Below are 27,292 nucleotides of genomic sequence, written 5' to 3' on the forward strand. Positions count from 1 at the left end.
GAATGATAGTGAGTCACTCTATATAGAAACATATATACACTTGATGATTTCCTCAGTGTGTCAGGACATTGACAGCAGTCTGTCACTGAAGCTGCTCCTCTGCCTCGAGATGGCGCTGTGCAGTGGATGATGTGGATTGTCTATGATGGACTACCCGGCTCTGCAGCCTCGGTACGGCTTCCTCACGTTGCCAGGTAAGCATGGAACCACACCAATGCAGGACTTTGCAAGACAGTGTACAAAGTGACTTGTATATTTACAAGTTATACTAGCAGTGCTTGAACTGGACCGCAACGTATCAGTATCACAGAATCACAACGTATCAGAATCACATGCAACAGTCGCCTTCCAAAGCATGGACAATTACAGCCTACGTGGACAGCAGCCTTGAATTATTTCCTATTCTTTGTGTCTATATCCATTTTGTGAATGCCTGGTTGGTGTATCTGTTTTTCACTCTGTCCTGTCTGCCACCCTGGCTCACTCTGCTTCTTTCTATTTTTCTCTGTCTCTCCTCTATTATTGTATTTCACCCCAACTACTCATAGGCAGATGATGGCCCTCTGGAGTCTGGTTCTGCCCTAGGTTTCTTCCCACAGGGGAGTTTTTCCCAGCCACTGTCGCATCTTGCTTGCTCCGGGGGCCCGGTTGATTCTCTCTGATTGTATAAAGCGCTTTGAGACGCCTTTGGTTGTGATTTAGCGCTGTACAAATAAAGTTTTATTATAATTTATTATTAATTAACGTCACGCATGGAGACTTGCAAACCTTTATCTTTGGAGTCTTTCTCTTCTTCTTCTCTTTCTGAACGGGACACCTGGTGGTTCTATTGGCCTTTTGTCCATGATGCACCATTGACTTCTGTCCGTCAAACAGCCAGATTCCAGACTGACGTGATGTCAATAAATTCACTTAGATACACTCACAGTCCTGGTGTTTTCTTTTGTTTGTTTTTTTTTGCCTTTTTTTACATTTTCACATAACCCAATAAATTGCATGTAGCTATAAGGGATCAATATTAATTTTATGAATGAAAAACAATTTATCAGGAAGCAGCAGTTTGTATTGTGAGTCACCTTATCTGTTCCAGATGAAACATGTTCTATCTGATTCATTTATTTATGATCATACTGTAAACCAGAAATAAAATCTCATAAAAACAAATTTTCACCCCAAAATAAAGGTATGATATCAACGACACAACCGTCACAATGCTGTCAGACTTTGACAAATTCATCTTTGTGCTTCACTTGAGAAACCAGGTTGAGTTGGATGGAGAACTCTGAAGTGAGAGCAGATCAGTGTGTTGTTGATGTGTGAAACCTTCATGCTGAGATGTTCCAGCCGTGGATGATGAGAGCAGAACCAGTGGTTGTGTTACTGCTGCCTTCACTGACCAGCTGCTCCAAGTCCTGCTTTTTCCACTGAGGATTCAGCTCCACCAGTGGCTTCTGGGAAGTCTCTCCCAGTAACCACAGCAGCTTGTAGGGAGAAGCAGTCCGCCAGCCACCAGGCTCCACTGGGGTCAAAGGCCGTGATACGCCCACAGAAACTGTGTGTGTGCATGCAGCTTCCAGTTTAGCTCCACTTGTTGTAGTTCTGCCAGCCACCACCAGATGGAGCTCTACTCTTCACTCTCCTCCTCATCCTCCCTCAAGGTGACCACCAGCTGTAGAGAGAAGAAGAGACAGCAGGAGTCAGGACTCACGGTCCTTGAACGCATCATCACAGAGACTGTGACTGTTGATGGAGATGATGGAGTGACTGGTGAGAAGAACCAGACTCTCAGTCACATGTCAAGTGCAGAACTTATGAAGGTCATGTGACCATGGAGTGTTGGACTGATACTGAGGCCTGATGAAGATGAACTGATCAATAATTCAGTGGTGAACTGAGAGAAGAAGCAGTTTGGCAGCAGATGTTGGATGAATGAGGAGCAGCTGGACGTCACCATCCTCCTCTCACACTGTGACTGGGAACACTGGACCTCTGCTGTGGGATCAACTGGCTTTGGTGCTGGAACCATTATCCACTGGTTCCAAACCAGTACTGACCTCACACTCTCCAGTTGATAGTCTCTGCTTTGGACAAGATCCATCAGTGGCTTCGCTGATAAATCCTGCAGCTGGTGGTTCCTCCTCAGGTCCAGCTCTCTGAGGTGGGAGGGGTTGGACTTCAGAACTGAGAGCAGCCAATCACAGCTGAGCTCTGACAAACTGCAGCTCCACAACCTGAATAGAGAATACATGATGGAGAGTTTATAATGATGGACAGTTTTCCCAGGGTGTCATCACTCTGACAATCAAAGTGAAATGTCGACTTCAGAGTCTGACACTACAGAATAGAATGGGAGAGGGAGGGCGAGCAAACGAGTGCTGCACTGCGGAGTCCATTACTGGCTCTTGATGATTTTGCTGTCTGGGCCCCCTTGCACCAAAGTAGGATTGCGTCATCCAAGATGAGTCACTAAGCCTTCAGCGTTCAACCAATCCACAACACGTGTGTCCAGGCTTCATGGGTTGCACTAAAAGCCATCCAGGATGAGAAGAAACGGATTCATCAAGCCAGGTGAAAGCTATCCTGGATCAGTGCGTGCACGAGACTTCCTTCCATAGACCCCCGTTATGGAGCTGGGATTGACGGGATTGGCCATCTTTGACCTCCTCATAAGCCTCCATGAGGATTTGCGCCTGGGACGGGGATTCAGACTCTCTAACTTTCAAAGCTCAATAAAATGTGGGCCGGCGCAGACGGCCTGGGCGGGCTTGGAAGCCCAGACTCCCAGGTCATAGTCATGCGCACCAAGCATTCAGCCAAAGGGATCTTCCCTTGGCCAAGCAGCCAGGGCGCATGATCAATTGAAGGCATAGTGACAGGACCGTCCACTGTCACAACAACAACCTCATGTTACTCTTTGATGTATCTTCATGTTTCTATGGGATGTGTATTTTTATATAGGATGCATGGCAAAGTGGAAGTCATGTTAGAAATGATCCAATGATTGCAACATGATCTCAACTCATTTCTCTATCATGATTGAAATGAAATGATTCCAAAGCTTGAAATAATGACAGTGGCTGGAGGTGAATGTGATAACAATGTGCAGTGTTCAGTGGAAGAACCATTGCTTTCCACTGGTGGTGACTGTTGACTGAGACAAGGATGAAATAGATCCTGGAACTCAGCCTGGTCTGGAGCAGCTCACTCCACACAATAAATCTCCATGGTAACTTCTAGAAGAACATATCTCACCTCCACCTATCCCACTGTTTTGCAACCAGATCACACATCAATTGATCCAAGATAACCAAGATATCCTGGCTTAATCCCTCATCTTAGTTTCCTCCAACAGGGCCCAGTCAAGTGAAAATCATGACAACAATAACAAGAGTGATAGAAGTTGTCGAGTGAAGAGGGTGAACTGACCTCAGAGTCTCCAGTTTACAGTCTGGACTCTGCAGAAAACCACTCAGCACCTTCACTCCTGAATCCTGCAGCTGGTTCTGACTCAGGTCCAGGAGTCTGAGGTGGGAGGGGTTGGACTTCAGAGCTGAGAGCAGCCAATCACAGCTGAGGTTTGACAAACTGCAGCTCCTCAAACTGAATAAAGAATAAATGTTGGTGTGAGTGGAGTTTTAATCACTATCTGAAATTTAAAAAAATATATATGAATGTCTATAACACTGTAATATTAATTAAACCAATCAGAAGCACAACAATAATACTGAAGTAATAAATCACCACAATAAAATATTTTATATCAACCTATTTAGTCATGTGACCACTGATCAGCTGTTCAAAATGTTGGAATTAATTTTGCCTCAAAGGTTCAGTGTGTAAAATCAGTCCAGATTTATTGCTGAAAGCTTCATATACAACCATCAATATAGTTTTAAGTCTTTGATTAGTAGAAAATAAAAGTCCTCTAGTTTTCCTGCCGTTAGAACGTTTTTTTCTAGAAACAGACATGAGGTCAAAGGTCGTGGCCATCTTGCACCGCCATGTTTGTAGGCGGCTGGTTGGGAAGATCAGTTTGAGAGACAGTTTTTCAACCTGATTAAAGAATCAATGTTTGATTTCTTCCATGTTGTAAAGTCATATGAGTCATTTCTCCCTGTTGATGATCCAGATGTGCAGCTGTTGGGATCACTGAGTCATTCCCTCAAACGAGTCATTGTGCCAGTGTGTTGTCAACACAATAACAACAGCAGTGAAGATGGAAAATAATCAGTGAGTCCTTTGTGTGCTTGTGGCTGTTTTTAGTCATCAGAGTCTCGTTACAAGTCAAACACATTCAAAGGACAAGATGAAGAAATACGACTGCACTATTAATCTGCCTCTAATATTTCTTCACAGGATCTTCTGCTCAGTCATGTGACCTTCATCACCAATCAACAACTTCCATTGAGCTCCAAAGTGACTGGAGACATTTTCCACACTTTCTTCCACCATCCAAAGTCTTTTCTGGCTGCAGATTGTTGACATGAAAATATCAACAACATCCACTTTGTCTAAGGTGAGTCTTTAATATCTGCTTCAAAGTCTTCACACTGAGCACCGTTACACACCAGTTGTCATCTGCTGACACACACTGTCCACCAGTAGAAAGCAGGAACTGACCTGAGAACTTCCAGTCTGCAGTTTGGACTCTGCAGTCCAGCACAGAGCAGCTTCACTCCAGGATCCTTCAGGGTGGTGCCACTCAGGTCCAGCAGTATGAGGTGGGAGGGGCTGGACTGCAGAGCTGAAGACACCACTGCACAGTGAAGCTCTGAGAGAAAACTGAATGAAGGAGAGCAGAGTGAGAAGTTGCTGCTTCCATCATCATCACCACCACCACCATCACCATCATCATCATCATCATCATCATCATCATTATCATCATCATCACCACCACCATCACCACCATCATCATCATCATCATCATCATCATCATCATCGTCATCACCATCATCATCATCACCATCACCACCATCATCATCATCATCATCATGAATGATTGAATATTTGATTTTGGTTGACAGTGTAAATTCAATCAATCTTGTGCAATCAACTGACAACAATGAGCAGGGGCAGGTCTCGCGTGATGCTGTGAGATTCTCGGACCGTCGGCGCAATCCAAAATGGCGACACCCTGTCAGTAGTAAACAAACTTTACCTGACTATTTTGCCGAATTACATATATTTATAAAATAGATTAAAAACTATAAGAGATAAGAAGCCTGGAGGACGAGGAGAGCTTAGCCGATCTGGAAAAATATCTGGACGACATCTTCGACCGAAGAGTTATGGGGAAGACGGGCAAGACGCCAACGCCAACGTCAACGCCGTCTTCCAAGCGAAGCCGTCCCGAAGACTCCCCCGGAACAATTTCACCACCCGGCAATTCCTCGATTGACATATTATTGTCGATCGAACAAAGGCTCTCCAGCGTTGATGCCAGGTTAAACTTAATGGAAACACTCCACAAGGAATTCCAGGCGATGCGCGAGTCGCTGGAATTCAGCCAGCAACAGGTTGTCTCACTAGCCGCAGAAAACAAGGAGCTGCGAGGGTCGGTTAAATCTCTCACTGAGGGAATGAGCCAACTCTCTAAAGACAATAAATACTTAAAAGAAACAGTCCTAGACCTCCAGGCGCGCAGCATGAGAGACAACCTGGTGTTCTCAGGGATCCCCGAAAAGGCGGAAGAAGACCCGGAGAAGACGGTAGCGGACTTCTTAACGAAGCATCTGAAGCTTCCTACGGAGACCGTCAAGAACATCACCTTCCACCGGGTACATCGTCTTGGAGGGAAGAAACCTGACAGCCGCCGGCCGAGACCCATCGTGGTAAAATTTGAACATTTCAAGCAAAAAATGCTGGTAAAGAGCCGAGGACGGGAACTTCGCGGAACCGATTTTGGAGTGAACGATCAATTTCCAAAGGAGATTCTGGATCGACGAAGAGTCCTCTTCCCGATCCGGAAAAGGTTCCTCGCTGAAGGCTCTAAAGCGGTTGTCGCGGTAGACAAACTGTTTGTCAACGGTCAGCTCTACCGCGATAGCAAGTCAACTCCGTGGTTGTACTAACCGTTCTCTCCACAGGCTTCAAGACAACAGGTAATATCGTATTAACGCAGCTTATGCCAATATTGTTGTCAATGATAATCACGTAAGCGCCATTTCAGTCAAAGTATGACTTTTCAGCTTCAAACTGACTCTCCCCCCTCAATATCCCTCCCCTCAAACTGCACTAATGTCTCTTCCTCACTTCTTTTCTCTCTGGTAACAATGTTCATCGTGACAGATTGCAACGATGTTTGTTTACATTGGCAGTTGTACGCGCGCACGCACGCACGCACACACACACGTAACACACACACTAACACATACACCACTCTAGGTCTATATAGTAAACATGACCTCCCTTAAGTTCGTCACTTGGAATGTGCGGGGTATAGGTACCAGGGACAAAAAATTTAAAATTCTCAACCATTTGAATTTTCTTGAAGCCGACATTGCCCTACTACAGGAAACTCACTTAACAAACACTACAGCACATAATCTAAAATCGACCCTTTTTCCAAACATCTACTCGGCGAGTTACAACTCGAAGCAGAGAGGTGTGGCTATCTTGATCAATAAGAGACTTAATTTCATTATAAATAGTACAATATCTGACCCTAATGGAAGATATATAATAATCAACACTAACATTGACAATAAAGATTACTGTATTGCTAGTATTTATGGCCCAAATGTGGATGATCCCTCTTTCTACCATGCCTTTTTCTTATCACTCTCTGCACATGTAAACACAACACTCATAGTAGGGGGTGACTTCAACCTAGTGTTAAACTCTGATATTGATAGATCCAACACCTCAGCTAGCCAACGACACTCATTAGCTGCAGACACATTAAAACAGTATATGAGTGATTTTGGTTTATCAGACCCTTGGCGTTCAAACCACCCAACTCACAGAGAGTACACCTTTTTCTCTTCTGTTCACCACTCATACTCACGCTTGGACTACTTTATCACCAGCAACTCACTCTTGGCAGATATCCGGGAAGCCCGGATCCACTCCATCACTATTAGTGATCATGCACCTGCCTCTATCTCCGTCTCTACAAAGGCACCTAGAGCACCGATCTGGAATTGGAGGCTGAACACGTCATTACTCATAGACTCAGATTTTATAAAATACTTTAATAAGGAGTGGACAATATTCCTACAAATTAACGACTTGCATGAAACTCCTGTACATGTTCTATGGGAAACAGCTAAAGCAGTAATGCGGGGCAAAATAATATCTTATTCATGCCACAAAAAAAAAAAAGAATTAGCTCTGGAGTCTGAATTAGTTAATAATATTAAAACATTAGAATCTTCATATGCCATCCAACAGGAAGAAGACGTATGGAAAGAGCTATGAAAACTAAAAACAGAATTAGCCAAACTGACAGATAAAAAAACCAAGTTCCAAATGCAAAGATTACGCCTTGAAAACTTTGAATGCAATAATAACTCTAGCAAATTCTTAGCGAGCCAGCTAAAGTCAAACAGAGAAAAAGCAACAATCTCCTCCATCAAAAACCTGGATGGCAAACTAACCCATAACCCAGAAGAAATTAACCAATGCTTCAGAGATTTCTACAAAAAATTATATTCCTCCGATAATAATCCTTCAGAAGCCTCAATAGATAACTTCCTGAATAGTATTGTGCTCCCTAAATTAAATCAGGAACAGGCTACTACAATGGACGCAGATCTCACTCAGGAGGAATTTGAAGAAGCCTTGGCACAAATGCCAGTAAATAAAGCCCCAGGACCTGATGGCTTCCCAGTAGAATTTTATAAGGCACTTTGGCCTACTATTGGTCCGACCTATAATAGAATGGCTAGAGAGATCCTAAATACTGGACTTCTCCCATCAAACATGAATTCTGCTAACATTAGCCTCATACTCAAACCGGACAAAGACCCATCGCTTCCGACTAGCTACCGACCAATATCATTAATCAATACCGATCTTAAAATTATTTGTAAAGCAATAGCTAGACGACTAGAAAAAATTACTCCATATATAATCCATCCTGACCAAACAGGGTTTATTAAAGGTAGAGATTCAACCTCCAACGTACGTAGATTTATCAATCTGATAGATTATACTAACGCCAACAATCTACAAACAACAATTGTTTCGCTAGATGCAGAAAAAGCATTTGACAGGGTCAATTGGAGTTTCTTATTCTCAACACTACAAAAATTTGGTTTCGGGAATTCATTTATATCCTGGATACGAACATTATACAGCTCTCCGTGCGCCTCAGTCAGAACGAACAGCCAGACCTCTCAAAGGTTTAATCTGCAACGAGGAACCAGACAGGGCTGCCCTCTCTCCCCTTCACTATTTGCAATGTTCATAGAACCTCTGGCAGCTGCAATTCGGCAAAATGATAATATCAAAGGAGTCCAAACTTCAACATCTGACCATAAAATAAGCTTATATGCCGATGACGTATTGTTATTTCTTCAAAATACACAATCCTCACTTACTGAAGTTATCAGCCTTATTGACAATTTCTCTTGTATTTCAGACTATTCAATAAATTGGGCAAAATCCACGGTGCTACCGCTTAATTGTAAATTTAAACGAACCACTCTAGCACCATTGCAAGCCGGTAACATACGATACTTAGGTATCAATTTCTCTCCCAACCTATCAGACTTAATACAACTCAATTTCATCCCGCTATTAAAGAAAATAGAAAATGATCTAATTCGATGGAGAAACTTACCCATATCTCTTTTAGAGAAAGTTGCAACAGTAAAAATGATGGTTTTACCTAAACTAAACTACCTTTTCTCAATGATTCCCTATCAACCTCCTGCTCAGTGGTTTAAAACCCTGAACTCAAACGTCACAATATTTCTATGGAAAAACAAACCACCCCGTATCAGTCTGAAGACGCTTCAAAAAGCGAAAGATGCTGGGGGACTAGAATTGCCAAACTTTTATTACTACTATATTGCCAACAGAATAAAGTATATTCATAAGTGGTTCAACCCTAGCCCACATGATGTATCCTGGCATGTCATAGAACAAGCCTATTGTGGTGATATTCAGTTAGCAGACTTGCCATTTATCAGCACACCAAAACACCACAGCTGCATGAAAAGCGTTAATATAAGTCACTCTCTGACGGCTTGGATGGAATTTCTGAAAATCACAGGTTCTTCCCTTCTCCCGTGCGGTCGTATGCCCATCTGGAACAATCCTGATTTACTACAAAATAAAAAAGCACTTAACTTCACACATTGGGCAGATAAAGGTATAACTCACGTAAAACACATAAGAGAGAATAATAATTTTAGACCATTTCAAGAGCTTGTGACACAGTTTGGAATTAACAGTAGTTGTTACTTAGAATACATGCAAATTAAGTCCATAATTAAGAATAAACTCAAACTTGAACACACAAGTTTGAGAGACATGGAGGTCTCTCCGGCTGTACAGTCGGTCCTTAATTTCTCACCTCCTAAACTACTTTCCAAGATATATAAAATCCTTACAAACACAGATCGCACTATTTCTATCCCCATTGCTAAGTGGGAAAGAGACCTGTCTCTCCAGCCCCACTCTAATTTCTGGAGAACAATCTGCCTGAACACCTTTTCACTGATAAAACAACCTAATCTACAATTAATACATTTTAAAATACTCCACAGGATCCACTACACTGGACAGCGGATGTTTCAGATGGGCATGACCACCACTCAAACCTGCTCACACTGCACAGTTAATGTTCCAGATAATTACTTACACGCTGTATGGCATTGCCCACCAGTAAATAAATTCTGGCACATAGTATGCAATGATCTATCAGCACAGGTCGGTTACACCATCACAGCCACTCCTTCTTTTTGTCTCTTAGGAGACCTTAGTGATATCACCTCAGATAAGGCAGAATCTCGCATGCTGATCACCTCCTTATCTATCGCTAAGAAAACAATCCTCATAAACTGGAAAACAAAGCAACACCTGCACATTGCACAATATAGGAACTTACTGTTAGACCACACCTCCTTGGTAGGAATGTCTGCTTCATCCTATAACTAAGCAATAAACAATCAATAGCTGAGGCTGCTGGTTGATGTGGGCGGCCGTGGTCGTGCTGCCGCGGGCTGGGTGCGGTCTGGGGGGGGGGTGCTGGGCGTGGGGTGCTCGGCTGCCTTGCGGGTTGGTGGGGGGTCGGGGGTTGGGCGCCCCGGCGGGGGATGTCTTCCACGCGGGGGGCTGGGCCTGGTGGTTGGGGGGGGGTGCCACGGGGTGGGGGGCGGCGGCTGGGGTGGGTGGGCGGCGGTCCCTGGCTCTGGGCCGGGGGCCCTCCTGTTGGTGGGGGGACTGATCCGTCCCTGTGTCTGGGAACTGGCGCTGGATCGTACACGGTGGGGTCACATGCCTGGGGTGGGGCTGCGCGGCCGGCGGCTACCGCTCCTGTGTGCCCGGGTGGCGCCTTCTGCCCCACCTTCGCCCTCCGTCTCCCTGGTCGCTGCCGCTGCCCCGGGGCCCTCGGGCGGTGGGGGGTGGCCCCCCTTTGGCTCCTGGATCCCTGTGGTGTCCCCGGCCCCGATGTCGCTGAGGGGGCGTCCTAACCGGGAGTCCCCCCTGGTCACATAATGGGTGTATTTATTTTTTTATTTTATTTTATTTTATTTTATTTTATTTTATTTTTATTTTTATTTATTTATTTATTTATTTATATATTTATTTTTCCTTCTGTTTTGGGGATTTGTGTCTTGGGTGGTCGCTGCCCGGCCTTCTGGCCGGGCACCGCGGGGGACTCGATATGGGCAGCGACCGGGTCCCTGGTGGGCCTCCCCCCGGTGCGGTCTCCTCGCCCTTGCATGGGGCACCGACTGCACCCTCGTTGGCAAGGACCTGGCTCCCACGCAGCCAACGACCCACTGACATTATCACTAGGGCTTTGGATGAGGGTCGGCCACCGCTCCATCCGAGACCCTCTCCAATTTTAATAACATTATAGACACTTAGGGCCTGGGGGGGGGGGTTCGTGCACTGCGGCCGCCGCCCTGCTCAGCAGCAGTGTGGTTGCCCCAGGGCCTTACCACCCCTCCATTTTAAACGCACTATAGTCCAACACACCAGCAAGTGCACATATACACACACTGACACTCCTACACACAGTGGGGTCGGCCTGCTAGTGGGGGCCGGACCCGACATCTTTCCCACCCTGGATGGGCCCTGTGCAGTCCGGTGCCCCCGAGGTGCGAGACCGGCTGGGCTTATGGGGACCTTGCCACTTGTGGCGGGGTCCCCCTTCCCCCAATCCCGGGACTGGGCCGCTGCCCGGGTGGTCCCCTTGCGCCGCTCGGGGGCGGGTGGGCGGCGACGACCTGAGACACGGGGGTCTGACAATGGTGGGCGGGGGCCCACGGATTGAATATTTAATTTTATCTTTTTTTTTTTAATTATTTATCTTCTTCTTTTACAGGACACAGGGGGAACCAGGGGGGACTCTCGCTCGGGGGCCCGCTTTGCCGGCGTTGGGGGCGGGGGTACGGCTGTGGCCCCGGGGGCCCCCTGGTGCCGGGGGGTCCCGGGGCGGTGGGGGTGGCTGGGGGGTGTGGGGGGTGGAGGGGGCCGGTTGATGTGCCATACTGGGTCCGTAGGGGGGGGGCCTCTGGGTGCCCGGGCCCGCCCTGGGTACCGATCCTCCCGGTGGGTGAAGGGGCTGGGTCCTGTCATGGGGATGGGTCTGGTCTCGCTTGCCCTGGGGGGCCCCCGTCCGGGGGCCGGGCTCTGCTGCCTGTCCGCCCTGGGTGGTGTCCCTTCTCCTTGGGGTATCTGCCTCCCTGTCATCCTGCCCTGGCTCCTCGTGGGGCGGGTGCCCTCCGGCCGGGGGGCCTGCTGCTCCGGGCCTCTTCCTGGCCGGCTTTGCGGTGGGTATGTCGTGTCCGGGGCCCCCCCCCCCGGCTCGTCGCTGGCGTGGGGCGGTTGCGGCCTCGGAGACCGCACTAATTGGCAGCCTACTTCCAGTGACGTACTTAAACACACCCACCCCTACATTCAGGTACACACACCACCACATCCATACACACACCACCACATCCATACACACACACACACACACACACACACACACACACACGTATACACAGATGCAAACATGCACATACACACAAGTATACACACATGCAAATATACACATACACCCGCACACACGCACACACACACAAATATTCACAAGCGCGGGTACACTGTTGTACACTATTGCATAGCTTATTGTCTTATTGATCCATGAGTAGATTATTATCATCGTTATTATTACTATCAACATTATTATTATTATTATTATTATTACTATTATTATTATTATTATTACTATTAACGTTGCTATTATTATCATCGCTATTATTATTAACATCACTGAATGAACTCGCATGTATGTTTGTATGGGTATATATGTACTATCTGACAATTAGCTATGCATATTTACGATCTGTTTTGTTCTCTCTTAACACAATTGTATATTGTTGCCAGTTGCCTCCTCTACTCCTCTCTCTCTATCCCCTCATCATCTCATCATCCCCCCTCCCCCTCCCCCCCCACACACTCATTTCCCCTCTACTCACCTCCCTATCTATCCCCCTCAGTCCGGTCATGGCCAGAATGTCACCAAGAACATTATAATAAAACCACTAAAGAGGTAGCTCCTGAAACCACCCACGTGGCTCACACTCTCAAGATCTACCTCTGAGAATAAAATCTGTCAGCCATCATAGACATTCAGAGACACTTCTGCTTGTCATTATGGCCGGACCGGACAAGGGAAAAAAAAAAAAAAAAAAAAAAAAAAAAAAAGAAATTAATTCATAAACAAAGTAACACACTAATTAAACTGTACATGTACTGTACATATGTGATCTTGTGTTGATAATAGGGGTGGGGCGATACGGCTAGCCCACGATTCGATACTGTGACGATATTTGGCCCACGATAATGACAACATCACGACACACGATATCTTCGATATCTTCGAAATTTTGCAGACGATATGTGACTGAAAAAGAAAAGAATACACATAAAAAGGAAAATGCCTGTGATCTTGCATTTATTCCAAAACTTTGTATAATGTACAAACAAACGTGCACTGCACAAGCAAACATATTAAAGTGCATGAACATTAATAACTTTCCTGTAAACAAGGACAGTGCTTTCTGGTAATGTAAAGTCAGTAGCAACTTGTCTTATCTCAACTTGGGGACTTGGGATATACAAACCGACGGGAAGATGAAAGAGCGAAAAAAAATCCTTTCACTGCCCCGATTCTGAAAATCAATAAAAAATGATGCAGACAAAATAAATAAATAAATAACCGCGTCCGCAAAATATACAAGAAAAAGTGAAGTGCGTCCCCCATCAGTTCATTACGGGACAGGCTTTTTAGTTGCCAAATATGGGACAATCGCGTATTTTACGGGAGGGTTGGCAACCCTATCTAGACCACAGACGGAAATTAAATGAGGTTTTGTCATTTTCCATAAAAAACGGGACAAATTGTGTCCCGGGAGAGATCTTATCTTTCCCGGGACAGGTGGTGAAAAAAGAAAACAATTATGGGAAAAACGGGACGGGTGATAGCGAACGAGGCAGCTCTGCAGATTCGTAGTGTTGCCATTGTATTTTACCTTCGCAAAACAGTTGTTGCAGATTGCATATTCTTTATGAAGTTTCCTCCCGTCATCCGTCTCGTAAAAGCCAAAGTGGGTCCACACTTTAGAGCGGTAACTTGCGGGTGGGTCTTTGATTTGTTTTCCGTTGTTGGTATTTTCCGCCGTTCTTGCATGTGCTCTTCCGTTGTTAACTCGTCTTATTCACCGGCCGCTGCTTACGCCTACTTGACTCTTACGGGATTAGCGCCCCCACAAACAGGACAGGAGAGATTAATAGTTGACGGTGACAACGGGGTAAATCCATAATGTGTGTTGAAATAAAATATTGATATTTGCCGTCAGTGTATCGATTATTTATTGCGACAGAAAGCACAACAATATTAGTTGATAAGTGTATGCATAATTGTGTGAATGTTACCGTGGCAGCTGGGGAAACCCTGCCAGATGACTCCACGACGGTCTCCATGTGGTCCAGCAGCACAGCCTCACTGAACCACACGGGATTGGACGGGATGTCTGTGTGAAATGCAGTCTCAACAACTGTTGGTACTGTCTATAAAAAAAAGAGGAGAGGAAATCAGAGTCAACTTAGGATAAGTGTTCATTTTTAAAAAAAAAAGTTGCACAGTTTGACAAATACACGATTGGGGGGGGGAAAAAAATAGAGGGGTGAACAGGTTACATCAACCTCCTGTCCAACAAGAGTCCATTCAGGAGCAGGTCCATACACTGGCATGTGGACAGGACCTGTCACAACCACTCTGGGAGACACCCTGGGTGATGATTGGTTGTGGCACAACACCCCTGGCCTAGGTGAAGGGGGTGCGAGCTGATGGAGCATGCAGCATGCAGACGCTCCACCAAAATCAGTCCTGAGGTGCACCTAAACAGAAAACAACATGTTAACACATATTTGTCATATCAAATGAAGAGCAAGTAAGGCTGAAGAAGGCAAAACTTACACCATCATAACACCACCATGTACAGCTGACGAAGGGGGAGGTGATCGGCCATATACACAAATGTTAAACCTGGAAGAAGTGTCACATAATCAATTATGTAATCACACAATTCTAAGAAATATCTGTTAGCACAGTGTCACTGAAGAGAAAAAAATACAACAAAAATATGTATTTTACACACCCATGCGTGCAGCAACACGATGATATACTTGACGTAGCGCTGTTTGTAGTTCTGGCTTGACAGTCAGGCGAGGTGGAAAGTCAAGCACAAACACCTACAAAATAGTTGTATAAAAAAAAAACCCAAACAAACATAAAAATGCAAAATAAATTCATGAATATTCTTGTTATTGAACAATGGATCATGGAATTACTTGATATTGATAAAACAAAGTGGCGATGACATTCATGTGTTCAAATTTGTTTGTCACAGCAGATAAACAAACCTTGGGCCAGCGGTCCAACACAGTTGCCAGTAGCGCAGCAAAATCCTGGGCGGAGTCTGTTACAAGCCCGTGTTCAAGGTTGTTGCCCGGGGCGAGAACACAAAACCATCCACAAGTGGACAGAGATGTGAGTCTCCCACCACCAGAACAAAAACATAAAGAAACTCGTGGCTTGACAAAATCACGACCCATACCTTCTTGTCTGGTTGCTGGGCCTTAAGAACGAACTTGCACTGTTTTGTCAGTCAGGAGCAAAACAGGCCATCTTCGCACCCAGGTCGCTGACCAGTACCGCGCCCTGTGTAAATTGACAAAAAAGAAAAATCTAAATATGTTTTTGTAAGATTTATTTGGAATACAACATAACAACACAGGCAGAACATGAAATCATGAACGTGGAAGTACTCACGACGTTCAAAGTCCTTCCGAGGTGGAAAAGGTGTCCAATCCTGTTTTTGCTCCAGGCGTCGTTTCATGGCCAGAAAGCGACGGAATGCCTTGGTGTTCGGCATCTGAACAATGAAATAAAAGATTATGTCATTTTCAATGAAGGACAATGATAACACAAGTTTACAGAAAGGTTTCTGTACCTTTGCAGCTGGAGACGATGAGCTTAAATCAATAAAGCAAAAGAAAATGTGTATGTGTACTCTTGGACCCTAACCCTAATGCCATACAAGTCTATGGGGCGAAATTTCAACTTTGTCCTACAGATATGGGGCTACTTGCTTTTTCATCAGGAGCCCCCAAGAAGCACCCACGCCAAATTTGGGGCTTCTAGTACTTGAGGAACCCCGAAACCCTAACCCTAATTTCAGCTAACCCTAACCCTAACCCTAGTTTCAGCCTTATTGTTAACCCTAATTCAATGCAAGTCTATGGGGTGAATTTTCAACTTTGTCCTAGAGACATGGGGCCACTTGCTTTTTCATCAGGAGCCCCCAAGAAGCGCCCACGCCAAATTTGGGGCTTCTAGTACTTGAGGAACCCCGAAACCCTAACCCTAATTTCAGCTAACCCTAACCCTAACCCTAGTTTCAGCCTTATTGTTAACCCTAATTCAATGCAAGTCTATGGGGTGAATTTTCAACTTTGTCCTAGAGACATGGGGCCACTTGCTTTTTCATCAGGAGCCCCCAAGAAGCGCCCACGCTAGATTTGGGGCTTGTAGCCAATGAGGAAAAATTTGGAGCAGACACGACAGGGTTACAGCTGAGAAGGCACTTAAGATCCTCAAAGGACTGTTGCCACTCACTAGACCAAACAAATGGTTTCAATGGACTGGTTAATTCTTCTCTTGTGGCCGGCAGCTCCACTGCCTTAGTGCTGGAGATGCCCGCTCAGGGGCGCCGCCAGGAATTTTGGGCCCCCTGAAAAAAAACAAAAACAAATGGGCCTCCTTTGCGCAGCGCTTGTCAAAAGCTTCACATCACTCTAAAAATACAGTATAGTTCAATAATAGTGCTTGAGTCCATCTTGACAGTGTCAATGTATTTTTATTGTGAATTCTCCACTAAGCAAACTCTTAACATTGATGAATGATTCATGAAAAAAACACTTGATGTCTCTCGGACAAAGTTGAGCTTTGACCTTCTTAGACTTGCACTGCATTAGGGTTTAGCGATAAGGCTGGAATTAGAGTGAGGGTTTTGGGGTTCCTCAAGAACTAGAAGCCCCAAATTTGGCGTGTGCGCTTCTTGGGGGCTCCTGATGAAAAAGGAAGTGGCCCCATGTCTCTAGGACAAAGTTGACTTTTGACCCTCATAGACTTGTATGGCATTAGGGTTAGCGATAAGGCTGGAATTAGAGTGAGGGTTTCGGGGTTCCTCATGGGCTAGAAGCCCCAAATTTGGTGTGGGTATGTCCAGGAGGATCCTGATGAACCTGAAAGTGGCCCCATGTCCCTAGGACAAAGTTGACCTTTGACCCTCATAGACTTGTGTGGCATTAGGGCTATCGATATGCGATACAAACCTGGTGAGTTTAAGACTTAGTGACTCTACGTACATGAATGTATGGGGTACCCCGTCCTTACCTTGTTCCAACCTTCCCTCCACAAACCTGGCTGTCCAGTGCCGAAGTCAAAGTGAGAGAGAGAACAAAGAAGGAGGAGGGCCTGTGACGCCGCTGCTGATTGGCTCGTTGGTCGGTTGAATGAGCCAATTCTAGAGCTCCCCTCGGTGTCCACACACTGCAAAATATATCTAAGAAATAAACACTTAAATTGAGAAAGAACAGGCTAGAAACAAGTCAAATTATCTGCCAATGCAGTAAGATATTTAGACTTGGTAAGATTTCTTAAAATAAGACGATATATCTAGGCATTTGAAGAATGGAAAAACTCTTGAAATAAACAGTAAAGCACTCATTCCAAGGACTGTACTCTGTACTGTAAGTCAAATAAACTTGATACTAGCTTCTCAATTCTTTTTTCACGTTTGCTTCTTTCTTAATTTGAATGAAAAGATCTTAAAACCAGACCTACTAACAGTGCAATTCTTCTTAATTTAAGTGTTCACAATATGAGCTTTTTTTTCTCAAAATGAGACAAAGCATCCACCCCCCCTACGCCCACTCCCCCCCAAAAAAAATAATTAAGCAAACAGAATTAATATTGTCAACAACTATTTATTCACTTAAATTGCTGACAGTTCCTTCACTGCCTTGTAATAAAAACGTCACTAAGGCATTGCATCTTAAAACAACCTCAAGCAATAATTTCTAGAACGCAAGTAACAATTGTTACAATATTCACCGTCATCATTATTGAATATTGATTCAGATTCCCTGACACTCAGTTACACAACAAAAAAAAAAAACAGTATGGGGACAGCATATAGTGTTCCTATCACCACTGATAACATGTTTGTTCCAACAGACTCCCACCCACCCTCAAGTTACAACTACCAGGGGAGTGTATCGCTACCTATGCCTAGTACACAGCTATACTCCCCAATTTCCATTCTGCCATGGTCTTTTTTGTATGAGGCTGTGGTGTCTCACTCATGGATAGTGTCCTGTAGCACTTCTGTCTGAATGACAGAGAGAAGGGTTGCCACACACTTTTGGATATGTGAGGTGCAGGGCATAGTCGTAACCCATCAGATGAAGCAGACGGTCACTCAAGTCTTCCTTGGCAAGCGTGGTGGCGGGAGTGGCTCCAAGACAGATGAGACAGCGGGTCCCATCAAACAGCAACACAGGAGTGCAGAAAGACCTCTTCTGCGAGTACATTGTGGGATCTTCTGTTGGCTAAAGAAAAAGAAGAAGGAAACGCCACATCCATGCATGGAACTATGAAGTGTTGAATGTGAGAAAATGCGAACAAACTTTCACCTGAATGACATGAAGCAGTGCCTCACTGGCATGTCCCAGCTTCTTCGGTGGTGGACTTGGTGAAGGAAAGAGTGTGGGGAGTGGCCTGAGCAGCGCGATGGAATATTCCACTGGAATAGAACAAATCAACTTTGAGTTCAAAGTTAGTCTTCCTAAAAATAAGTCTTATTAGGTTTGTGTTGATCACAAAAAAAATCTTATTTTTTCAGCATGAAGAGTATTACCATTCTGCATCTATTCATTCAGCGCAACATAAACCATCCTATGTCCAAGGAAACAGCTACACAGTCAATTAGAGACACAGCAAAATGACTCGACTGAACTACATCCAGCGTTATGCGTGGCATCATCACTTGATTTTTTTCCCAAACACCATAAAATTACACATTGGTGCAGAAGTCTTCTCATCTCATTTTTTAGTTCATCAATGAATTTTCTGTTGCCCTTATCCAGAATGCGCCACAGCTCATTCATCGCCTATTAATGCAAGTCAGTGTTAAAATCTGCAAAAATGCTTGCTTAAATGGACATGAATGGACATCCGGTTTGGATGTCCATTTAATTTCTCCTCAATCTGGCAGGGAAAAAAAATTATCATATTAAGGTCACAATTAGGACAAGCTAGCCTTCCGACTCAAGGTCCGTTTTTTTACAATGCCCATCTGCCATGGATCCCAAAGTTCCCATGCAATTAAAAGTTGTGACACCTTATCTGAATGATAACCCTAGACAGCTCAACGCATTGCTAGTCATACAGACAACAATCAAAATTGGAGTGAAACTTGTAACCACAATGCCTGCAACATGGTGGTACTTATGGTAATAATCATCAAATACCAGTGTTCTTCGTGACAAAATGACAACATCTGATAGGATTGTGCCACCTTGAACTGCAATCAACTTAAATTTTGATAAAAACAAGCAAATTGCAACTAAACTACATTTTCAATCAATCCAATTTGAGCACCCTCTACCCCATAAACTGAAGATACTGCAATACAAACTTGGTAGTACAGTATTTCGTCATGCCACATATAACTAGGAATGCTAATTGCTTGTTCATATGACTAGAATTGCAGTACATCAATCCAATACAAAATACACACTTGTGACACTTGTCATCAAGCTCATAAATCCATCGAGTCGAGATGAGCACGTGCACGGAGTCGGACTCCGTGAGTTCACATAAACAGAGCATTGCGTTTGCATAAATTATGCACGGCTATCGAGCAAGAAGCCGAGTCCGATTTGGTGCACACAACCACACTATAATGCCTCTCAATGTCCTAACCCATGCCACGCAACACAAACGTGAGGGACCGATTTGAGTTTCTCACGGGACCAGCAGTGAAGTCACAACCGTCGCCCCAAATGAAATGTCGCAGCAGGAGCCTGAGGATTTTCTGAGTCAACATGCTGATCAACAGGTAACGTAATGTTGGCTTCCTTGACGACATTAGACAACTCCCTGTTTATATTTTATCCATATTTTAGTACAAAGCCTCCTTGTTTTATGATCTGCTCCTGTTTGACTTGTTTGGTTTTTGTTTTGACATTATGCTGTTAGTGTTTATTTCAAATTAACAAGAAGTACCGGTACAGATAGTAGGAACTTAATATAACACTTGCGTCAAACAAAGAATTAACTAACTGTACATATCATGTCTACAGGAAGGAGCTGGTACATTAAGTGAGAATATTCATGAATATCAAGAGAAGATATATTCAAGGTTGTCCTGAGGTCAACTGTACCAACCATTGCCAGACCTTATGGAGCAATTTGATGTTATTGTACAGTAAAAATGGAATATTGGAGCTGTCGCAAAAAAAAAAAAAAAGCCAACTTTAAGGCTTAATATCTCCAAAATGATACTGTACATATGCTTGATAATGACTGAGGATATAGTCAGGGTGTTCCTCAGGTCAACTGTACCAACCACTGACAGAAATTATGGAGCAAAGCAATGTTACTGTACAGTAAAAAATTGAGTACTGGGCCCTTTTTGCCTGTTTGAAAAGCTAAAAAAAAAAGGAAAACAACAACTTTGAGGCTTAATATCTCCAAAATGGTACATTAAATATGCCTTATAATGATTGAAGATATATTCAAGGTTGTCCTGAGGTCAACTGTACCAACCATTGACAGAGCTTATGGAGCAATTTGATGTTATTGTACAGTAAAAATGGAATATTGGAGCTGTCGCAAAACAAAACAAAAAGCCAACTTTAAGGCTTATTATCTCCAAAATGATACAGTAATCAATCACATTTAGAAATCAAATGTTTCTAAATGTCAAGTCAGTAATGTCAAGTCAGTGCTTGATGTGTCATCAGCAGGCGTCGGCGTCAGTAATGGGGCATCGGCGGGTTTCGGGCGGAATCGCCAGGCGTTGGGAAGCGTCAGCAGGTGTCGGGGGCTCGTGGCCAGGTGGCGGACGTCACGGCAGGCAGTGGCCAGGTGGGCTCAGTCCCGCAAACGCTGCTTACAGCTTTAATTTTGTATTGCTTTGATAACATTGTTTAAGTTGAGTTTAAATTTACACTTTTTTTTTTTTCTTAGCTGCTAATTGTTCAAAAATGCTGATGTTAAAAGTGTGTTTGCACAGTATATGTTATGGCACTTTAATTCATATGGCAGTACATTTAAAATAACTGGCCGTCAAGTTCCAGGAACTGACAAACTGCACTGAGTTGAGTGAGATTCTCCAAAGGAACTCCAGTATAAATGTGGACTTTACATTCTAGTCCCCTGTGAAGAAAAACCCAAAAGTGAACGTTTTTGTGCCTCACCCTTTCTAACTGGGACATTTGCAAGGGAACGCAGACTGGTTATGCATATTGAATATTCCTGCCTTTAGTGAGAGATCGGTGAGAAACAAGTTTTTGTGTCGTCCTGATAAAAGAAAAATGTTTCTGCTGTTACCTCACAAATTGCCCGTTATTATTGTGGCTCAGGATTTTGTAGGTAGATTTTTTTTATTTTTCATAAGGAACAGGATAACAGTAATGCCCTGGCATTGGCAATAAGCTTTAATTTTGTATTTGCATTTTTTTTAACTTTAGATTTACATTAAAAATGTTTCTGTGTAAAGTGCTGATGTTAACTGTTTGCACGATAAATGTTATGGTGCTTTTGTTTATATGGCAGAACATTTAAATTAAAGTGTATGAAAGACTTCTTTTAAATTCATTATTGGCTTTTGCGTATACGACGTGATAAATTGTGATTGATCAGGTAAATCATGCGATTAATTGCGATTCAAATTTTTAATCGTTGCCCAGCCCCAGTAAAAACATTTTTCTGGTGCCAGCATTTCGTGAGGCAGAAGTTGATTCATACTTCAGTGCCTTGGAGCAAATAGCTTCGCCACTCAACTGGCCAAGAGACATGTGGCCTGTCCTTCTCCAATGCAAGCGGGTGGGAAAAGCACAGGAGTTGGTGTCTGCTATTTTCTTAGAAGACAGCCTGCAATATGATGTTGGAAAGGAAGCAATTTTTCCTGCTTATGAGCTTGTTCCTGAGCCCTACCGGCAAAAATTTAGGAACCATAGAAAATCTAGTGGTCAAACCTTTGTCGAGTTTGCATGGGAGAAAAGCAACCTCTTTGATAAATGGTGTGCAGCTAATGATGTAAAAAATGACTTTGAGTCACTCCGTGAGCTTGTTCTTTTAGAAGATTTGAAAGACTCTTTGCCAGAGAAGGTGGTAATGTTCTTGAATGAACAGAAAGTGTCGTCATTGTCCAAGGCTGCTGTCCTCGCAGATGAGTTTGTGTTGACCCACAAAAATGTCATCTCATCTTCCCCCCCGATCGGACAAGCCTTCTGCTTCTCGTCCCACAAGAGCCGAGTCTAGCCACCTCCCCCTTGAAAAGGCTAGAGGGAAGGGACTTCTGGTTTGGCCATAAAGCGGTAGACTGCGCGACACCAGGGCTCTCGACCGTCTAGGGTAAAAACTCCCCGAAAACTTGAATAACTATTGTCAGATATCATATTAACTACAAAGTGATCAGGGGAACGTTGGAATGGGAAGGAAAACTTGATTCAACCAAAACAGAAACATGGGAACAGACAATATGGCGGAACTACCAGCTTGCTCTGAAACAGAGGGAGATGGCGAAACGAACTCCTCGTGACTAACGACGCAAAAAAGGCCTCGGACATAGAAATTATTGGCAAGGAGATACGGGATTTAAAAATTGAATCAAAAGAAGTCCTTTGCACGTTTGGAGAAACACTGAGGAACAACGTGGAAAAAGACTTGGACGACTTGACTCGACAGGAGCTCCAGACCGGCAAAATCAACGAGGCTGAGTCGCGGATTGAAAAGCTAGAACGTTGGGTACAGGAAGCTAATGACGCTCTGGTCATATCACTGAGAGAACAAAAAGCTCTTCAGGACAAGTTAACTGACCTGGAGTCCAGGCCGAGGAGAAACAACCTACGTATCTATGGAGTCACTGAAGGAGAGGAGGGAGAATCTGTGGCCAAGTTTGTGGAAGACCTGCTGAAAAGCGAACTGCACCTGCCAGCAGATTTTAATTTCCAAATTCAGAGAGCACACCGCTCACTTGCACAGAAACCAGCGGACGGTGCCCAACCGAGACCCATCATTGTTAACTTTCTGGAATTTACTACCAAAGAGAGGGTCCTGAGAGAGCTATGGACAAAGAAAATAGAACTGGGGAAGAAAGTACCGTCATTCCATCACGATTACGCGACAGAGATGGTCCAAAAGAGAAAGGAGTACAACACTGCTAAAAGAATCCTGAAGGAGAAGGGCATCTGGTTCCAGACACCATTCACCAAGATGAGGACCCACTGGGATACGGGAACTCGAACCTACAACAGCGCAGAGGAGGTAAAGGAGGAATTGGCGAGACGCGCCTGGCGGAGAAGACGGCAGTGGCGACGGGTGCGGAGGGGCCTGCGGCACTCGGTGCCCCGCACTACGACGGAGTGGCAGTGCAAGGAGGGATCCTGGAGGGGCTACGCATCAGCAGCGACACGAGCCAGAGAAAAGCTACAAGAGTTTCAAAGATTCTTTGATTAAATTCAGAGAATAAAGGGAAGAAAGCTGGTTGGGATGTTCTAGTATGACCGGTGTTTTTAGTTGACAAATTATTAAAATTGAATTCCCATGTTAATAGAAAAGAGACTGTGGGAAGTCCGGGTCGCTCCTTTTTTTCTAACGTTGGACTCATTTAGAACGACTAAAATACTCATTGCAGGTTCAAGTGTCATTTCTAAGTTAGGTTAGATTTTTGACTGCCTTCACGCGGGCCAGACAGAGACACGCCGTAGTTTGGCCATGCCTGATCTACAGGAAACACATCTCTCTCAGCAAGAGCTAAATCAACATGATTTAAAAGCTAAACTCGACACAACTAATGGCAACAGAAGTCAGACCCGCCTGTCGAAACTTGTCAACGTCTCTCTAGCCGAACTCGGGATGTTTGATGTTTGGAGGGACCTCCACCCGTTACAGAGGACTATTTTTTTTTATTAACATTACAGACAGATACAGAATAGAGGAATGTAAAATAGGAACGATTGACTTGTACTGACACAGTATTAATTACCTTATTATTTGTCTAAATAAGAGGAAGAAAAACACACTTTGGAGATTAAATGTGGGTATGGAGGAGAACATAGATAGTCCAGTAGACACTACCATACTGTGGGACACAATTAAAGCTGTGATGAGAGGGAGGTTAATAGCGAGGGCAGCCTATCAATAAAAGACTAGATGTGGCGAGGGGGAGGGTCTGGCGGAGGTGGAGACAATTCAGATGGTGGGTATAAAGGAAAATTGGGGGGGGTGGGGGGGGTTGCCTGACAACGCCACCTGGGGAGTTGCACCCTAGGAAATAAACTATAATAAAATTCCTCGGGCTACACAGGTTTGTTACGCTTTGAAATTTAAGGGGACGAGATGGTCTTCCAATGAAACAGCTTTATTTGACAACAATTTAAAATAGACCAGGTTTAGCTGCCTGAGTGTCAAGGAAATAAGTACCATACCAAAAATACTGTTCAACATTAGAAAATAAGGGGAACAGGACCAAAGAAACCAAAGAAAACTCAAAAAAGGGAATAAACAAAGCTAAGGGAATCACTACAAACCAAAATTCACGCTACGCCAACTCCTGTCCTAAAGAAAAGAGAACAAAATTAACATACTAATACCTTGAGACACCCAGGCAAGCGTTAAACAGTTAGAACGAAAGGAAAACTTTTATTTATTCTTCGCGCGCACGCACGCACGCACGCACGCACGCACGCACGCACGCACGCGCACACACACACGCACACACACACGCACGCACGCACACGCACACGCACGCACGCACACGCACACGCACACGCACGCACACACACACACACACACACACACACACACACACACACACACACACACACACACACACACACACACACACACACACACACACACACACAGGACCAAAACCCAAAACAAAAAGGTAACGATCACTGGGGAACAAGATATTAATGAACTAAAAAAGGAAATCAAACTATAACAAAATCGCTACTCAATAGAAAACCCAAAGTTTCACCAAAATTTCACAACAAAACAAAGAAAAGAAAACCAACCAAAGAAAGTGGTTACGCTAACAAAAGAAACAGACAAACTGAATTGTCTAAACCAAATAAACCAAAATCAAAGGAAAAGTGTCCGCGTTGTGGTGGTGACACCGCTGTTACCCGGCTAGACTGGTGCGGCAATTGATTGCGAGGACATCGCCGCCGCAACAGTAACAGAGGGGAATGGAGAAAACAGAGGAAGACGGAGCGACTGCACCCAGGCAGGGGGTTGAGACCAGGGTCCTTCCAGTACCCGTCTCGGCGCACCGGTGTTCAACTGCAAGGCAGCCTCCCCGCCAAGCGCCAGAGGAGGGGGGGGGGGGCTGCGGCTTTAACAGCCAAGCGGTGAATGCACAACGATCACGCACACACAGCGCCACCTCCCGATGAACGGGCACCCGCCAGGGTTCCTCCTCCGGCTGTGCTTATGGCCCAGCCCGCTCTGGGATTGCTAGCCGAAATGCTAAGAACTGCGAAGGACAGAGTTCTCAGCGTGGACACGCCAGAGGACAGAGTGCTGACTCCAGCCTGCGCTTCTTTTTAAAAGAGCTGCTTTCACTCTGCACTCTGGCGCAGGTGTAATCAGTGCGTTTACATGCAGAGCTTAATCGGACTAAGCAATAATTTGGTTTTCTCGTCCAATCGGAGTTCTCACCTTGTCCCCCTATACATGCAGCTGAGAAATTTGAATTACTGACGGGAACGTGTCCTCCTCCCAACAGTAGGGGGTGGAGTGAGCCTTTTCAGCTGGTCAGCTGCTTTCGGTTGACATATTACATCATTATGATATAGAATGATAGTTCATAATGTACGTGTTACTTACTTTGCAGATAAGCTGTACCCTATTTCTTGTGCTCATGGTTATCTTAAAAGATAAGATAATGGTTATCTTAAAGATAACCATGAGACAAGACAATTCTGATGGTGGGTATAAAGGAAAATGGGGGGGGGGTTGCCTGACAACGCCACCTGGAGAGTTGCACCCTAGGAAATAAACTATAATAAAATTCCTCGGGCTACACAGGTTTGTTATGCTTTGAAATTTAAGGGGACGAGATGGACTTCCAATCAGTCAGCTTTTTTAACAGGTAGGCAGACTCAAGAAGACATTAGACGGGTCCTATACATAATAGATCAGATCCACAAGCAGGGCCTGCGAGCTGTTACTGGTGAGCCTTGGCTGTGTGAATTGGAGATTTCTGTATCAAGTTCTTGGGAAACTGGGGTTCCAAGAAAAGTTAATACAGTGTATTCAAGGTCTCTACCAAGAACCTATGGCAAGGATAAAGATTAATGGTACTCGTCAAGGATGTTGCCTATGCGCTACATTGTTTGCTATGTTCATTGAGCTGCTGGCACAAATGATCAGACAAAGTAACAATCTAAAAGGAATACATATAGGAGAGCAGGGACATCTAACAGGGCTTTTTGCTGATGATATTATTTTGGTTCTCTAAGACTCGGACAGAACCTTACCTCATTTCATGTTGATAATAGAAACCTATGGTAAATACACAGGCAACAAGTTAAACATAGCAAACACTCAAATTCTCACGCTGAATTATCATCCAGGCCGAGAAATTAGAGGAAAATATAAAATCAAATGGAATGCCAAGGTTATCAAATATTTGGGTGTGCTATTGGCAAAAGATCTTTTGAAAAGGTTTGAAATCAATTAAAATGCTATTATCAATAATCTATAAGAGATCTAAGAAGAGTTTATGATTTTTTTTTTTTTACCCTGTGCATCTTTTGTTTTGTTAGTAGTACTTGTCATTGCTCCAACACGAATAAACATGCTGCATCCCACTAGATGGCGCATTTGCCTTATTTACAAGCACCACGGTCATCGGAGCTGATCTCTGCCACTCTCAGCAGCGTGCGTCTACTAAGGTCTACTAAGATTCCACAATCTATTACACCTCATGAGCAAAACAGGCTACAGGTAAAATTAAACATCTTCAGTTGAGCAACTCAAGCAAGTTAAACTGATTTAAAAACAAACAAACACTATAATACTAGGAAAAGAATCCTCTATATGTCAATAAATACAACAGATTGAGTATTCATTAAAAAAAAATGCTTACTTTAAATAAGAAAATCCAACAAACCAACAAGTGCAACACTAAAACGCAAACCAACAATCAAAATAATGCTTAATTGCCTTAGTTTCGTCCCACACTTATCAGCTTAGCTACTAAGAATAACACACATTATTCACCTGGACAGAAGGAGGTTCTGAGGAACGTGTTGGTCC

General features: G+C 44.2%; 1 protein-coding gene across 1 annotated transcript in view; it reads right to left on the reverse strand.

Moving 5' to 3' along the window:
- Positions 1–940: 940 nt before the first annotated feature.
- LOC142896019 (NACHT, LRR and PYD domains-containing protein 14-like) overlaps positions 941–27,292 on the reverse strand; it is a 54,298-nt gene continuing 27,946 nt past the window's right edge. Inside the window, exons 2-5 of the mRNA XM_076037461.1 lie at positions 4,621–5,089; positions 3,427–3,600; positions 2,055–2,231; positions 941–1,669 (exon numbers count right to left, since the gene is read on the reverse strand). Coding sequence (XP_075893576.1) covers positions 1,654–1,669; positions 2,055–2,231; positions 3,427–3,600; positions 4,621–5,089 — 836 coding nt within the window. The 3' untranslated portion in view covers positions 941–1,653. The remainder of the gene's footprint in view (positions 1,670–2,054; positions 2,232–3,426; positions 3,601–4,620; positions 5,090–27,292) is intronic.

This window comes from Nelusetta ayraudi, unplaced genomic scaffold, assembly GCF_046127955.1.
Source record: "Nelusetta ayraudi isolate G7.1 ecotype Tasmania unplaced genomic scaffold, CSIRO-AGI_Nayr_v1 ptg000052l, whole genome shotgun sequence".
NCBI classification, from domain to species: Eukaryota; Metazoa; Chordata; class Actinopteri; order Tetraodontiformes; family Monacanthidae; genus Nelusetta; species Nelusetta ayraudi.